This window comes from Pteropus medius, unplaced genomic scaffold (assembly GCF_902729225.1).
Source record: "Pteropus medius unplaced genomic scaffold, Ma_sr-lr_union100, whole genome shotgun sequence".
Classification (NCBI taxonomy): domain Eukaryota; kingdom Metazoa; phylum Chordata; class Mammalia; order Chiroptera; family Pteropodidae; genus Pteropus; species Pteropus medius.
Window position 1 is genome coordinate 29523330 of NW_024354875.1, and position 18418 is coordinate 29541747.

Below are 18418 nucleotides of genomic sequence, written 5' to 3' on the forward strand. Positions count from 1 at the left end.
AGCTCTGCTGTAGCTGTGAGTCTCTGCTTCCAACTCTTCCGCCCACCTCCTCTATTTCCCCTGACAGATAAAGATGACAGCAAACGACTGGAAGACTCCTAGTCCTAGTTCTTGTTTGGCCAGTGACCAACTGCCTGACCAAGTAGTCAAACTCCTAGAAAACAGGGATAGCAGAAGCATCTACCCGTTCCAAGGAAACATTCCAAATGTTTTGAAAGCAATAATCTTATTTTATATTTAAAACTAAAAGAAAATTAATTTTAAATACTGTATGAATTCAAAGTTGTGCATAGGTCAGAGAATACTGAGAAAATTAAATGTGAATTCTAAAAAGCTATAGCTCCTAAGATATAGAGATAGCAATTTAAATGCGTGTTAACCCACCATTATGTATCTGGAAATGGCAATTCCAGTTTGTGTTATTTGTTACATAAGCATGAAATCACAGACACAAAAAAGGGTACCAATGAAAGCCCAGGCTGTACACAAAGTCCTTACTATGTGCCAGGCACTGTTTGAAGCACTTTACACACTGACTCATTTAATCCTCACAACGACCAGGCAGTGACTTCTACGTGTGCCCTTCGGGAACTCAGCAGCCCCCACAGTGCAAATGCAAACTGGGTTACACTAAACACTACCACCCACAGTGAGGAAAAAAACCCAGAGGCCTTCTCAGGGAGAGAAAAAGTCAGGAAATCTTACCTCATGGGATCCTAACTGAGAAAAGAGAAGGACAAGGTGCTCCGGAAGGTACTCAGGTCATTAATCTGACAAGAATAATGGGATAGGGTGACTGGCAGAGGAAGACAGGAGTTGACCCACCTCCATGTTTCAGAGGCAGTTCACTGCTGTTTTGATCTTCTTAGTGAGAAATGACCATTTTATCATAAAACAGAGAAAATTAGTGGTTGTTCCTTGTCATCTTAGAACAAGATTGATGGCAAGTTAACTTCTAAGTTCTATAATTGGTAAGCCTGACCTTTTTATAACTCATAAAGCCCCTAGGAGCTGAACATCTCACACGATAAATCTGAGGTACATGCGATCTCCAGGCAGGGCAAGGGAGAGTGGGTGTGACCCTGCTGGTTGTAGTTAACAGCAGCCACAGTAGTAGTAGTATTCGAAGTAGCAGCAACAGCCACAGTAGAGCAGCAGCTGTTGATATTTACTGCATGCCTATTATATGGTGGATATAAAGAGCCTCCTTTGATTTCACAAAAATGATGAAGTGGGTTATATTTGTATTCCCTTTTAAGGAAACTGAGTCTTAAAGGGGTTAGGTAACTTGACCAAGGTCACAGAACTTGGGTGGTGACCTGGGAATTTCAACCAAGCCTGATGATACCAGAGCTTTTACTCTTAACATCCAGAATGTTCCAGTGCTGAATGATTTGAAGCTTTTGTCCACAAATTTTCTCAGTTGTCAACTTGTTTAGTTGAAGTACTTTTTTCAAAGTGCCCCTAGCCTGTGGAATAAGGGCCACTCTATAGAGTGAAGACAAGATATACATACATAAGGCACTAACTTAGATGCCTCAAGAACGAAATTCAACATTAATAATAAAAGCCACCAAATTAGGGAGAGAGAAGACAGATGAATCAAGAATGGCCAAAGACTGATAATTGCTGAAGCCAGGTGATGTGTACAAGAGGCTTCTTCCAATATTCTTTCTACTCTGGGCTGTGTTTGAAATTTTTCATAATAAGAGGTTTAAAAACTGGCATTGACTATTGAGAGTTCAAGTTTACTGAGTCATTTCCTTTCACTTGTTTTACTAGGTTTAAAGTTCAAAATATTATAAAAGGTATACACTAGGCAGTCTACCACCTGCCCCATTATCTTTCTAGTGTTTCTTTGTACAAATACGTGGAGATATTCTTATTTCTCATTTCTTTCACAAGAAGCAGCATACTATACACACTGTATTTTACTTCATTGTATTCATTGAACCAAGTAACCCAGCGATTTTTTTCACGTCATGCATAGAAACTGTTTTGTTCTCCATAACATAGATTATTCCATAATGTAGATATACCTTACACCATATTTAACTGGAACACCTAAGTTGTTTCCAGTCTTTTGCTGTCACAAACAATACTCCAATAAACTTACACTGTCTCTTCCTGTTTACTGCCCACTTTTTTGCTTGTACTAAGCATTTCTCACATTTATGTACTTATTGTAACAACCCTATAAGCAGGGGTGGATCCAGGTTTCATGGAATCTCAAGCTTATACAATTTGGAAGACCCTCTTTAAAACAGAGAAAACAAAATTATAAATACAAATTTAGGTACAAATGTGTCTATTTCTTTAAAATTAAAAAATTGTATCAATTCAATGGAGTCTTAAAAGATTCACAGACTTTCTTCTGGGACATTTTCAGGAAGTTTAACAAAAATGCTTATATAGAAATACTTCCAGATCACAAACTGACTTCTCCTCTCCACCTATAACATTCTGCAACTCCCGGAAGCACACTTCACTTACAGGAGCCTGAATCTTGAGTTTCAACAGCTGCATAGAAAATCTGTATCTCCTTGAATGATAGGCATTATCATCACCACCTCGCAGTTGGGGAAACTGAGACTTAGAGATGCAATCACTTGCCCTACGTTGCACAGTGGGTATTAAATCAGGCCCGTTTTGAGTCCAAAGCTTTCATGCTTCACTGATACACAGAGTGTCTCCCCAGTGATCTTAAACCATGGCTGTATTTGACCAAATTCGTTTTTTTAAAGGGGAGGATTGATAAGATATCACTTTCATTATTAGTTCTTCAGAGAAGAAACATTTGATTTGAACCAAATTCTGTTTCTCTTCTGTATTTTCAAAACATCTTTTCTCTCCTTTAAAAAAAATAAAAATAAAGTCCCCTTAAATGTACCTAACTAAATACAGAGCCAAACATCAGCATCGTGCTTGTCATACAGGGTAGGGCATCACCTGACAGGTTCTCTGGCACCCCGAGAGGGGTAAACAATGAATCAAAGAGATGACTCCAGGCTTATACTTTTGTTGAGCATATGTTTGTTTTCTACTGAAATGCTTGCATTTCTAATAATAACCCCAGACCCTCGAATTTGTTTAGAAACAAGACTAGGACCAAGGACTGTGATCAACTTTGCTCTAATAACTAAATTCATGTGAAGACTCTAAACTGATGCCAAAAGGACTCTTCCACACCATCTCAAAAAGAAACAGATTAGGCTGATTCAACATTTGCGGCAAACTTCAACATTCTTCAACAACAGATGCCAGATCAGTGATTCTCACCAAGGATGCTGCTAGTAATATTTAATGTCTGGAGCCAGACAGCTGAATGCCCTGCAATGACGGGGACAGTTTACTACAAGGAAGGACTGTCCAGGCAGTGATGGCTGAAAGGATTGCTGAGACAGACCTTCATGGACATGGGATAAAACAAGAGTCAATATGGATATGGCTACATTTTATTACAAGTCATTCAGGTTATTCTGCGAACAACAACAAAACGAGAGGTTCCGCACATAGAAGGCTCTTGTCTGTTGCATTCCCTCAGCAGATATTTATTTGTCTGCATGCCTACCACCTGTCAAGAATAGCTGGGTAGGGTCAGATTCAAGAGAAAAGTAAGCCCTACATTTTAAGAGCTCACAATTCTTTCAGGCACCTTTTCGTAAATAAAAGTTTTTAAATTAATGTGTACGATGTTTTAAACTTTCAAATTCATCAAAAAAACTCAAAAGTACTTTTCTACAGTTATATAAACATCGCCATTATTCACTCTGAAAGGTAAAAAAATATAATAAAATTTAAAGTAAAATTATTCTTTACCAAAAAGTTATGTTCTAAAAACTACATTATTTATAGGATGATCCAACAAAGATTTATCAAAACAATACGAAAACATGTTCTATCTCAGAACCAAACATTCTACAACAGGGCAGCCAGGTACATTCTTAAAACGAATTACATGCATTTATTCATTTCTTAGAAACAATTCTACATTCCCTGGAACTATAACACTTCTGTAAATAAGTAAAGAATTTTTCATCTTAATCAGGTATACCTGCTATTTGTACTGAACCATCCTCACCCAGAAGGATATTACCAGCTTTCAAATCCCTATTAGAAAAAAAAAAAATGAAGAATGAATTGTGGGGTACAGATATTATATTACATAAATTCACTCAGGGAGATTTTAAAACATATATAATGCAGCTATTTAACATTATTATTTGAAAAATACTGAAATTATACCACAGGTTTTAAAAGTTACAAGAATACATTGTGATTTTATAGTGTGCTCCTGAAGGGTGGTTAGAATTTTAGTAACAAATATTTTATGTGAAATCATTACCCAGATTTAATTAAATCAATAGTGAGTAGATTCTTTATGTTACACAGTTAGTGATTATCCATACATTCACAATACTATCAATTTATCAAGAATTAAAACCCAATCTATGGTAAGCTAATCTATTTCCACTTAAATTTGTCTGTGGTGTAATTCCAAATTAATCCTATATCAGTGTCTTTAAACAACGGATTTGATCAGTCTCTCCTCTGGGGAGATACTGATTATAAATACTAATTATAATATTTTATAATATATTTCTTAACTATATAGAAGTGTGCTGAGTCGTCTTAACACTTAAAAAATAAACAATTTACAATTTATAAATTTGATTTCCAAAGTAATATTTTTTTCTAATTATTGAAAGACAAAGTAAATATGAAACATATAGCTCACTTATAGTTCAGGGTAGGGGAATTACAATATTAGTATTACTGGTAAATGGTTATCTACTCGCATCTATTCCTAAAACCCCCAAATGACACGAACCCACTTGAAATACCAGGCACTCATATTCTATGCTATTTGGCTATCTAAAGAATAGGTATTTTATTCACAAAAGATGAAATTAGTGCCTCCTCCTTCCTTCTCACCACCATGTCAAAACTAATTAACATATTAAATGTTTGAAACAGTCTTGCCTGTGTTAGAAAGGTAGAAATGCTATCCAGTTTACATGAGCATACTTCAAGAGCAGTATGTTAACTGATTTTTTAAATGAGTACACTCAATACTTTTTATATTTTGCTCTTATTCAGTGAAAGCAGATAAACCAATCTTGAGGATACCAATATAATTCGATATTTATTCTCTCATTTCGTTCATAAGTATTTTTTCCCCATCTACTCAGGCAGTCTAAGTTTAAAATAATGTCAATACCGACCTACCTGCAATTTGTGTTTCCTTATCCTTAACATTCTTTATTAATTAGGGCTAAAGAAACAAACGGCTGAATTTAAACATTTCTGCAGAGGTCATACCTATGAATCTGACCATTTCTGTGTAGATAGTCTAAGCCTTCCAAAACCTCTTTAAGAATTGTTGCTATTATTGCCTCTTCCAGAACTCCGTTCTTATGTTCTCCTCGGTTGACGATGTATTTTATAATATCCAACATTGAACCTAAGTGGACAGACAGAAGAATTGAAAAAATTGGATAAGCAACCTTCATTACCTTTCCAGAATAGGGCTCCCTATATTTAGAAAACTAAATGAAAACATCAAAATGTCACAGGATTTTTGTTTGTTTCTTTGTTTAACACAACTGTTCCCAAGGCACACAAATGATTGCACGGCAGCTTATGACCGGAAACACGAAATTCAAGTGTACAAGCGTACTTTCAGTGTAACTAAATGAGGAGGATTCTGGGTCAGGAACCAGAAGACTGTTGAGGGACACTTCACAGTTAGTCCCTTTTACCTGAACAAAGAGTTGGTTTCGGACTCAAAAGAGGGTTCGAGATGTCTGATCTGACAAAGAAAGGAACTGGAGGCCAGGAGAAAGCCAGCACTGAACTGCTGAGAGTGAGCGGCATAGCATTTCTGGGAAGTCTGAAATAGGTGGGAGGGGAGGGAAAAAGTATGTCACTTCTAGACCTCTGCTTATAACCAGAAGATTCCTTTGTGTGACTCTAGGCAATCTTTATTTTCATTTACTTGATGCTTGATGTCTTGGTTTTTATAATAAAGAAATAAACATACAGTACTTAGTTACTATAAACAGATTAGTACTGTAAATTCTGTAAATTTGGCACTGTAAATTCATGTTTCAACACATATTAATTAATACTCCAGACCTCTGGGTCATTTTAAAAACCATAAATACCTGGGGGTTCAACATTTCTGAAGAGTTAACAAACAGCTTACCTCAGGACTTGAATTTGGCTCCAGGCCCTCTATGATTAACTAAGCAGAGTAGGTTTCCTCATCAGATATAACTATACCAGACTAGCCACCCACCCTTCACTAAGAGATTTAATGTGATAAAATATTATAGAAGAAAACAAGTGCATATTTTCTAACCCAGAGAGAAACAAAACAACCGTTTATTCATTGACTCTTGAATTTTTGGATCATTTAGAAAGTGATGCTTCCAAAAACATTGTATTTTTACCTTATAAGGATATACCACACCAGGCATATGTGTAAGACATACCAGGCATATACGTATGCTGAAAGAAAAGTGAGCAAGAGACCACATCTGCCCACATCCCCTTCCCTGTAGAAACCTGTTTAAAATCTATTCCTCTTACCTACTAAAGCCCAGGAGGCTAAACTGTACTCTTAAAAAGACATTGAAATTTCCTATCAAGCCCTTAGGAAAGGGGACAGGGGATATTCTCACACTTACAAAAGGTTAATTAGAATAAAAATAAAGAGAGCAAGTAAAACATTCAGCTTGAACAAAGTATTTGGGGCTATCCAGGGTCCTAGGTTACCAGAATTTCTCATTTCCTCAGAGCTGGTGGATCCCTACAGGAAGAGATTAGGTTAAGATCATCTTATCCATAAAGCAACATCCTTCCCAGGACCAAAAGCAGGCCTGACACTGGACACTGCAGTCCAGTTCCAACGGGCTTCCGTTAGCTTTTTTCCTTCCTTTTTTTCTTTTCTTTTTTAATTAAAGACCGAAGTAGGCACTCAAGGAAACAGTGACTAATAAGATTGACAAGACTGGGAACAGAACTGAACTAAGTGCTACAGGCTCCCTGCTGAGGCCCACACAGGCAGACCCAAGGCAATTACAATGCGTTCCTCATCTCATTTCTGGGCCTCTGCTTGATCCAAGATAGTTTGTTTAAAAAAAAAAAAAAAAATTAAATGCCTCCCTGGTTCAGCCTTAGCTGGAACTGAGCCTGCAGACAAAAATGGGCTCTACAATATAAATCCTGCCACACCAGTTTTGGTTTCATCCAGGCACTGCAAAATGTTCTCCTCTGCTCCTAAACCATACTTCATGTCTCAGGAAGATGCATAGGAATGACGCTCTGGGAAGGGAGCACACTAGAGAAGCGGGGTATGCTAGATGTTAGGAAGGACATCGCTCAGGCTTTCTGAGCTTCAGTTTTCCAGTCTGCAAAATGAAGATGATAATACTTCCAGCATAGCTTTTAAGTCAACAGATCTTAGTCACAAATTCCAGCACTAATAGTTACTACGAGTGTGATCCTGGGCCAGCTGCTTAACTCTCCTGAGCTTTGATGTACTTTCTGAAAAACGAGGATGGTGACACCTGCCATTCAAGGATTTTGTGCACATTAAATGAAATAAATCACTTTGAACAGGGTCTAGACACAGAATAAGTGCTCAATAAAGTTAATGGTTATCATTATCATTATCATTCCCTAGCAAGTAGTGATGTTAAAAGATTAAAAGAAATAAAATACAGGAATGCAAAAGTGCCTTAAAATTAAATCATCCATGGCTTTTATAACTTTAGTGAGCTGAAGCTTGTGAAGGAAAATTAGTTTTACTTCCCAAGTGCAAACATAAGATGAAAATAGTGCTACTTCTGATCAATACTTCTGAGCAAGTAATTTAGCATGCAGCAAGTTTCTCTCCATTTCAGTTGACACAACATTTACTGAGCACCCACTGCGTACCAGGTTCAATAAATTAGAAGTGCAATAGACTGTGCTTTCTTCATAAAGTCCACAATCTAAATCTGCACTGTCCGACACTGTAGCTAGCCACTAGCCGCTTGAGTTATTTAAATGTAAGCTCATTAAAATTGGATAGAAATTCAGTCCCTCGGTAACACTAGACACGTGTCAAGTGCCCAAGAGCCACATGGAACTAATAGAAACTAGACAGCACAGCTACAGAACACGTCTATCACCACGGAATTTTTTATTATCAATATATTGCAATGTGTTAAGGACTTGAAGTGTTAAAAACAAAGGATTTCAAGAAAAAAGACTGGTTAGCTTTTTGAAGAGAAAAGAGGTGGCTGCAGAGAGGAGGTGACCTTTTAGGACTTGAACATATGGAAGAGGACAGATAGATCTAGGACTGAGGAGCAGCACAGGTGAGGTCGCAGAGACACCAGAGTGCAAAGGTATTTAGGGAGTCTAACCTACACCAAGAAGACCAGGGTAGAAGAAGACTCGTATTCTAGAAGTTAAGCTGAGTTATGAAGGGCTTTGAGAATATCAAGGTGAAGAAATCTGGACTTTATTCTCTAAGCAAATAATAAACCAAGCAAAACTTTTAAATATAGGTGTGAGAGAGTCAAATCTTATTCAATATGCGGGCTCACACAAAAGGAAAACAAACAAACAAATAAGCAACAATAATAAAATCCACTTACCTCCACTTAGTAATTTCATGACCAGCCAAAGTTCATCTTTTACCACAAAAGAGGTGTAATAGGTCACAACGTTAGGATGGCTGCACTGACTCATGGCTTGAATTTCTTTCTACAAAAAGAACAAATCGTGATATAGCACCATGGGATGAAAATCAGGAAGCAAAACACAAGTAAACCACGGTTGAGTATCTGGTTAACTTTCCTACTTAAAAGCATACTGGGGCGATGGGCGGGGGGCAGGCGTTGCCTAAACCTTTACTTCAAAGAAGCTACATAAGAACTAACCCTCTCATCCTCCTTACTGACTTACTAGAATTAGAAAGGCCTCTACAGGAGACCACAGAGCCCAGTGGACCAGCGATTGCACAGAGGAACTGCAGATGAGGACATCATTCAAACGACCCCCGTTCAGCCACCTCAGAGCCCCACCACACATGACTAAGTGCCTCCGACCTGCACTGAAAGCCTCTACAGAGATAAAAACCTGGTTGAGTTATTGGGAGACATGGGTTCCAGAGCCAGCCTGAACTCTGGTGGGTCTTAGCTCCTCCCTCAGGCAAAAGAGGACAGCAAAACTATTTCTGTTTCTCAGGACTGCTGTGATGGTCAGTGAGAAAATCCACATGAAAGTGCTAGAGTATCATTTGCCAAACTATTTTCCATAGAGATATTCTATCAAGAAAAAAAAAGAAAGAGAGCAGAGGGGGACTGGTAAAGTGACATAAGCTTGGGAAACATCAGATACCAAATCTACTCTAAATATTAGTATGGTCAGAGGCTCTGAAAAGTCCTACAGTAGATAAATTGTCATAGTAAAATCTATATTTACGGTGTAGAAAACAATGCTTTGTGTGTGTCACAGTTTAGGAAACACTAAGTAGAGAAAAAAAATTTTACAGAAAGACATAAAACAACAAAGCTTTGAGATCAAACAAATGGGAAACTTCAATAAATCACATTTTTCTGCAATAGTCAAGTTCATATCGGTTTTAGTCTGTCATTTTAAGTTACTTCCAGATGACTCCTGTAAAGCTTCAGTCAAGTGCTGACCCTCAATCAAAGGTATCAGACCAGCATAATTCTCTTTCAAGGTTCTGTCCAATAGCCACAAGAATAACCTAAGGCATTAAAAGAAACCAGATTTATGCTATTAAGTATTTATGGTACAAGAAAAGTATATTTATGCATCCTGTAAATATTTTCAATAACAATGAGCATCTAATTAACTTCAAGTTAACTTAAAATTGCCTGACTGTACTATTCCAATTTGAGCTGCAATCTTTGCATATTCAGTATTAAGTAATCCTCAAATTACTAAGACCCTATATATCAGATAAATTGGCCAAAATACCATGACATGTAACACATATATACACCTTAATATATATGCTTACTTAAGTGCTTTGAACCATAGATAAACTCCTAAGAAAATCACTAATTTTTCTATTTTCTTTCCATTGTTTAACCACATCTTCCTTTCATCATTTCCCTCGTCCATCTAACTGATTACACAGGTTTTCTAAATCTGACTCTCTTCAATTCGGCAGTTCCTGTCCTTCGAACAAGATCTGAAACCTGAGTTCCAGTTTCCATCTGTCTCTGGTGTTAGGTTTTGATACCATAAGATGCTCCTGAAGGAGAAATGGAACACTGCCCAGGCCATTCCTATTTCAAGTCACTAGCATCTGTTCTTTGTAGGGATGGCCCACTTTGAAGGCCTACGGCATTAGGTAGGGTCCTGTTTAAATAGATGTCTCCGTTGTTCACAGAAATGGGAATAATATTCCTTGAAAAAACGAGTGTTCGACATCTCACCACTTTATATTCAATGTAAATGAATGCCTTTCTAGCTTTCAAATGTCAAACTTTTAAATCATTAATCAAAATGCACAATAAACAACCAATGCCCATAAGAAAGGAAATTCTTTTGCACTGATGTAAAGTTGGATCGGAGTCTGGAAAAACACGTTTTTTAGCCCTTTGCATTTAGATGGCCTGTATCACTTCCTACCCAGATCAGGTTCTCTGGTACGGCAGTGAGCAAACTGTGTGTGTGTAGAGGGGGTGGGGGGCAGTATATGTGCCAGAGGTCAGGGGAGATGCCAGGAGGGAGAGAAACTCTTTTAATTAACCTAGGGAAATATTCTTTTAAATAATTTATAAATATAACTTAAATTCTATTCCTTCAAAATTTGGGGTCTTAGAGGTACCAGCTGGACATTTAAAGGTCCTGAGAATGTAAAATGAAAAAAGGGGGAGAGACCCAGACACTACCCCTACTAATACACTCCCAGGAGCAGTGTAAGGGAAGCTGAACGTGGAGGCCTGAGTGGACTTGCATCAGTATGGCCACTTGCCTTCACATTCTTCTTCCGTGCAGCCTCACTGTTCCTCTTCACAACTTGGCCATGGGGTCCATACCTTCCAGTCCTACACAGTCCGTTTTGCTGCACGACCTTTCCATGTAGTACAGCCTCTAACACTTAAAACATGATGAAACTTGCCTTGGGGAAAAACACCAGTCTGCCTTGTGCTATCACTGAACCCTTGTCATAAGTAATTTTTCTACAAATGGGATGGAAAGACATTTAAAGAAGAAAGAGCGAGGTGCCCTACCTGCCCATTCAACCCTTATTTTGGTTTATAGTAAACCTTTTATTTAGTTGCCTTCTACAGAAGTGCAAAATTTATATATTTATATTTTTGCTATGGTTTGAATGTCTGTGTCCCCCCAAAATTCTTAAGTTGATGGTATCAAGAGTTGGGGCCCTTGGAATGTGATTGGATCATAAGGGTAGAGCCCTCATAAATGAGATTAGTGCCCTTATAAGAGAGACCCCAGAGAACTCACTCACCCCTTCTACCACGGAAGGAAGCAGTGAGAAGTCTGCAACCTGGAAGACGGCCCCATCCAACCACACTGGCACCCTGACCTCAGACTTCCAGCCTTCAGAACTATGACAAATAAATTTCTGTTGTTTATAAGCCACCCAGTCTGTGGTGTTTTTGTATCAGCCCAAACTAATTAAGATAATTTTATATATTTTTTTATTTTCTCTATTTTGAAAAACACAAATGTCTCTTGAATCAAACAGTCCTTTCCACAGAACTACTTTCTCCATTTTTTTCGAAACAGTGTGATGACCATTTGAGTCCTTCCTTGGTAAGAGTGTACCAGCTAAATTACTTGAGTTTTTCCCAGTGCCTTAATTCACTCATTGGGAAGGTAAAGCCATTTATTCCCAAACATAGTCATTTCTACCTAGCTGTTAAAGTGACAAAAGTACTGGCCAAAGATGAATAAATGGGTATTAAAAAAAAAATAAACAGAAAAAACCTTTTAATCCAATTCTTCCTACAGAATGAACGGGTTCTAATACCCTATTCCCTTAATTAGGGCACGATCCATGGAAGAAGTGTGATTTAGACCTTCTCAAACTCAAACATGCACACAGATCACGTGAACCTTGTAAAAAGGCAGGTTCTGATGCAGTAGGTCTGGGGTGGGGCTTGAAATTCTGCATGTCTAACAGGCTTCCAACTGATGTTGATGCTTCATGTCCAGATACCAGACTATGTGTGGCAAAGTAGTAGAAAGCAGGCAGCAAGGCACTTGGGTGGAGAGAATATGAAAGGACAGCCTGAGCGGGAGAGCAGGCCCAGAGGCACCACCTAGCGGAGTCTGACCTAAAGAAAGCAAAGTTGGAAATAAGGGAGACTGTAGCATTAATGTGGTTTGAATTTCACAAATATGGGTAAGGGTAAAAAATTCAAAGGGAGAAAAGAAAAACACAAGGTCAAAGTTGGAAGAACTCAAAGAACTCTGAAATCCATGCAGCACATTTGCTAGAACCATAATCAAGGACTATAACCCAGTGACTCCCTCGGTAATCCAGTGAAATAAGACTCAGACATGTCGCCAAGTGCCAAACCAAGCAAAGGCGCAGTATTTTCCCTGTGGCTTAAAGAGCTGGATCTGCTCATGCAATTCATCTGAAACATGTCACAAGTGAGATTTCACAAGAGTGGGGAAATCAACCTAAAATGGGGTAGCAAGTAAAAGGCCTTTCCATATGCTAAAACCGAAGTGGCAGCCACAGCAGCATCCCTCTGCCAGGAACAATGTGGGTGGAAGAGAAATGACAAAGGGACACCCACACACTGCCACTGTGTCATCCCAGCCAAATTTGCCAAACCAGGGCGTGACTGACACAGGCTTCTCTCATGTGGGACATACTAGGTTTGGTGGAAGATACAAAAAATATAGAGTATCCTACCCTGGAAATATGATGGCTTGGGAAGAAAAACACTGCCAAAAAAAACAAAAACTGGAAAAATGAAAAAAAAAAAAGTGTTTAAATAGTTATAAGAGATTTTCTATAACTATTATGTGGTATTTATCCCTCCCCACCAAAAAAAAAAAAAAAAATTGTTTTCCTATAAATAGTACTGAGGATAAGCAGGAACTGTGATCAACAGGGATGTGACCCAGCAGGAGCCACTTAAGAAGGGCTACAGCTAAGACACAGCTGGCTTCGAAGCTTGGCTGTACACTGACCAGTTTGATAACTTGGGCAAGTTATCCAGTATCTTTGAGCCTCAGTCTCCTTTCTGTAAAAGGAGCCTAATAATGCCATCTGCACAGGATTGTTGTGACATAAGCAAAATGAGATCTATAAAACTCCCTGCCGAATGCTTAACACAATACAAATGTTAAAAGTCAGTCTCTCAGTGTCTCACTTCCCTCTCAGCCTGTGAGCATCTCCATATTGATCACTAACCTCAAGTGTCCCAAGTTCCTGACTGAGCCTCAAAGGCTCAGAGACAGATCCTGGCAGCAGCACTCACCTTTTCCTACAGAAATGTCACCTAATACACTCAGTGTGCCCTGCTGGCTCAGGGAGTGTCCTATAATGTGTGAACAAGTCATTGGGCCATAAATTTTTAGCTGTGTTCCTGAGTCGACATTGTCCCCATCCGTGTTTTCCTAGTTATCCCACCCTGTGTTTAACTTATACCACCTTGCCATACTCCATGAATCCCTTCTGTAATAAGGAATCTAAACATGTATTTATGCAAAGGGCTCAGAACAAAAAAATGAAATAAGACTCTGAAGATATAAGAACTAGAAAAAAGTTAAAGCCTAATTTTTTTGTCCTTTAAGACCACAAGATCCACACTGAAAAAAAAAAAAAGTTTAAATGAATTCTGAATTCAAAATATTAAACTATACTTAACAAATTAGCATATTTTCACAAGTTATGTAAATCCTAAGTAGATTCTTCTTTATCTGATATTGGTGGCAAAATATGCTTCTCAGCCTTAGTTAAGAAATCAAACCTACTCAAGCTCTAATATTATGTGCAATTAAATCTGAGGAGATGCTAGATCTACCTTTATTCTAAAGCAGAGGTTCTCTGCCTTGGCTGCACACTGAAACGGCATGGGGAGCTTTAAAAGGTACTAATGCCCAGATCCCAGCCCCAGGGATGCTGATGTAAATTGATTTAGGATATAGCCTGGGAATGAAAATTTTCAAAAGCTCTTGGATGATTCTAATGTGCAGCCAAATTTGAGAACCACTGCTTTAAAGCTAAGCACAAGATGCATTATTCTTTCAATAAAATGCTGAGAGAAGCATCTAGCCCCCAGGCACATTTCCACATTACAAATTAATCTAAAAAGGAAAAAACAGATATGATATACAAATACTATCAAATGAAATATGTATTACCAAATACAAGAGATAACCAAATACATCTTTAAAATGAATTCAACTCCCTCCAAACATTTAAATAGTTCCTTAAATTATATGGAGGTAACCATGTTAAATAAAAACACTTTGCAGAAAGTCATTCTCCAGCTTGTACTTCCATAACATCAGCATCATTATAAAGGGTAAACTAATCCATATTCATAAATATCTCAATACTTTAAGTAGAATTTTTTTAAAAAAAGAAAGGAAAAAAAAAAAAAATCCCCAGAGACTTCAATGATTTCAAATGTCAGCCAAGAAATGGAAGAAAAAAGATTGACAAAGCTCTTATAATAGCAGTACATTTTTCTGGACTGTCATTTTCAATCATAAAAAAAGTCATTTTGAGTTTTCTTAAATTATGAAAAATTATACATCACATATGCAGAAACCTCTTGCCTCTTTTAGACTAAGAGAAGCAATAGGGAAAAACCTACTCGAGAAAGAGTAAGTCCAATATTCGGACTGTACCACTTACAAATGAGTCAAGTAATGTCCCTTGCCATTTAGTTAAGGTTAATTTCAAGGGAGTTAAAGGTCTGGAAAATCCCTCGAAATCAGCAGGGATCACAATGGGTAAATATCTACTTGCTGACAGAATAGAATGTACATCCCAGGGCCTTGGTTATGTCACAAAATTGGGCACTCTGCAAAAAAATGTCTAAAAAAAAGCTAAAGAATTTTGCTTAGAAGTATAGAAGTCACTGGTATAGGTATTTTTTTTAAATATAAACAAGGAAGGAGAAGAAAGAAAAAAATAAAAAAGTGATGTTGAAGTAGTATAGGAAAACTCAATGGGAAGTAGCCGTTTTCTTTTAGAGTTGGCTACAAAAGATCTTCGGCAGACAGCCATGAAGATGCCTCATGGGTTCTGAAGGCTCTCAGATGGCCATCACGGAATCTGAACGAGACTCAGTCATCAACTGCTGTTTGATCATTTAATTGTCAATAATTAGGAATACTGGAAAAAATAAAGTTGAAGGCTTCATTGATAACAGAATCACGAAGAATTTTTCTCATCAGCCAAATGATGCTGCTGGAAACCGCCAGACCACCTTGTAGCACTGATGTGGTATTTGGCTTTATCACTAAAAGATGAGAATGTGAAGTAAAGGGTAAATTTGTGTGTTGTGTGTGTGTGTGTGTGTGTGTGTGTGTGTGTGTGTGTGTGGTGCCCCATCCTATGTCTGGGTACGATCTGCAGTCTGGGGTTCTGCCAGGGAACAGCCCTCCTGCAAAAGTGGCAGAACCCCACCTAATACTCTCCCCTAAATGTCTTCCTGAATATTACAAAGTCCTTCTTTTTCAGCAGCAGCTTAATTAATTGTGGAAGTAACCAAACCAACATAAGAAAGAAGATAATCTAGGAAAGAACAAAATCATTTGCCTCAACCCAAGCAACAACATTTTCCAGAAGTCTACGAAGATAGCAAAAGTGAGGTATAAAAAAAAAAAAGAGATGTAACTAAACTTGTATTTGACATGGGAATGTTTTCCTTACTTTCTCCTACTCTAAAAATGAGTATGTGCTGGGTCTCTGTGTTACTGAGTTCATATAAGTCCAGAAACATAGGTGTCCTTGCAATGTCAACTTTTTACTTTTTAGAAGAAAAAAAAATGAAATGTAAAACCTCTTAGCAAGCCACTTTTAACAAATGTATAAAAACACTTAAAAGTAAATTCAATTAGTATATTCAATTATCTTAATCAACTACATAACTTTTACATTTGATGTTCCAAAAATGAAAATTGTTTTCTCCAATCAAATCATACACATTCCTAAGCTAATGTAACTGTAGAGCTGTAAAAATAAATTAGTTTTACATATATAGTATTTATTCTTTGATGTCTTAAAAATGTATGTCTTCAAAATATCCAAAAATTTCCCATTTCTAATTCTGCCCTCAATTGGACTGCATTTGGATAAACACAAACATCAAATCATATGAAAATAATTACAAAGCTAAGTGGCAAGGCACAAATGACGGCACAAAATTCAATGGCTGAGAACCTGAAATGGCCAAAACTACCACATTCTGTGAAGTAGGCTTGACTTTTAATGCTATATCCTTCGGATAAAAGATTCTACAAGAAATGACCAAATGTAACTTGTTACCACATATGACGAAGAATGAGATGGGATATGAATAATTAATTTACTATTTAGAAAATCTTTAGTTCGAAAAGAAGGGAAAATAGTTTCACTGATACAATAAGGAAAACTCACAATATGGCTTCCAGTTTTTTAAGCTGACATCCTCAAAATGGCATAATTTTTTCTGCAATCAACAATATTTGTAAAAGTATTGACACAATTACTGCAGTAAAATAGCATAAAAAAGATTTTTAAAAAAATTTTAAACCTTAATTAAAAGGGGGAAAAAATGATCTTCTGACTAGAGGAATGCTCAGAGGTCCCCAAATATTATAATTTAATTTTAAAAGGATGTGAGACGCTTGTGTCAGTAACGATTAGTGAATAATTATTTTCTCAAATTATCATTAGGCAAAGTAAATACCTAGAGCTACAATCTCCAAAATAACCTACATATCATAGCTAATTCGTTCTTCTAAAAAGAAAAAAAGGAAAGTAGAAAGAAAGGAAGGGAGGGAGGGAGTGGGGGAGAAGGAGGGAAAGGGAGTAGGGAAGGAACAGAAGATCAAGAGAAATGAAAAATAATAAAATAACACTATAGCAGAAAGTAAAATAAGGGCAATGGCTTTGTTCTGAGTAAAGAAAGCTCTTCATTTATTCACAAATACTGTCAGTCAGATGAATAAAATATCTTTATAAAAATGATATAGAAGGGCATATACCAGAATTTTTCTAGTTCAAGACTGAGAAACTCTTTCATAGGAGAAACAGATGGCACACTCCGTACTCAAATCTATGAATTCATAGTGAATTTTGTTACACCACAGTACTGAAGTCACTTGACTCCATCCTAAATTATAAAACATAATTTGCTAGTAATTAGTGTTTTTAAAAGCTCCAGTCACTTTAAAGTGATTTTGTTAAAAGAATTAATATTTAAATACACAGTCATAGAACACTGTTTATGAAAATAAGTTTTTACCATGAAGTAGATTCCTTATTGAATGAACGAGGAGACTGAGGACCAGAGGTGAAACTGACTCGTGTAAAGCCCATGATCCCTGCGAAGAACACAGGCCCTCTGACCCAGGGAGCAACTTCCCCTCTAGCACAAGTTTCGGCATTCATCACTTCTGTGCAGCTGCTGTTTTTTGAAACGACTTTGCTCACATTTGTCACCCATCCCAAACTAAAATATTATAATGATAATTACATATTATTTCATGATCACTTAATAGACTTTTTTTTTTTCTTTTCGTTTACTTTTTAAAGAAACAAGTACTCTGCCTGGCTCCAAGGCCATGACTTTCCTTACACATATAGTTTGCCTGCTCCTAAGAATGAAACTATAAGTTTTGATGGTCTTGATATATGAGAAAGAATAATAAAAATGTTACTCAGTTTTCTATGACTAGGAACCAAAGATAAACTAAAAGTATAGAACTCAAGTCTAGAGAAAAAAATTAAGAATGATATGGTTAAAGTCTAAAAAACCATAAATAAGGTCAAGTACGATGATGAACCAAAATGTTCATCGATACCTGGGTAAAAATAAAGGAGAGTATCACAAAGGTTGGAAAAGTAGGTTTTAGGATAAATAAAAGGAAGGACTATTCATATTTATGGAATTCATTGTACCTGGTGATAGAGACTGAAAAGACAGATGACTTCAGAAAAAGCAGATTAATTCCTCACTCATGTAACAAATTTTAAGGGAAGCCAAGTGAGCCCTGGGGTCACATCCCTAACCTTTGAGGTTGACCACAAACAAGAGAAGCAGCTTTTTCAAGAAACCTCAAGGCCGTCTTCACACAGAACATACGAGTCTGCATGACAGCAGGTCAGACCCATTTAGCAAGTCTTAAATTCCTACTGGAAAGCGAGAACTCCTTCAATGGAATAGACATTAGAGAATCT

General features: G+C 37.3%; 1 protein-coding gene across 1 annotated transcript in view; it reads right to left on the reverse strand.

Moving 5' to 3' along the window:
- Nucleotides 1-18418, reverse strand: part of STK39 (serine/threonine kinase 39) — a 264879-nt gene that overhangs the window by 191681 nt on the left and 54780 nt on the right. Inside the window, exons 4-6 of the mRNA XM_039855814.1 lie at nt 8652-8760; nt 5323-5464; nt 4055-4110 (exon numbers count right to left, since the gene is read on the reverse strand). Coding sequence (XP_039711748.1) covers nt 4055-4110; nt 5323-5464; nt 8652-8760 — 307 coding nt within the window. The remainder of the gene's footprint in view (nt 1-4054; nt 4111-5322; nt 5465-8651; nt 8761-18418) is intronic.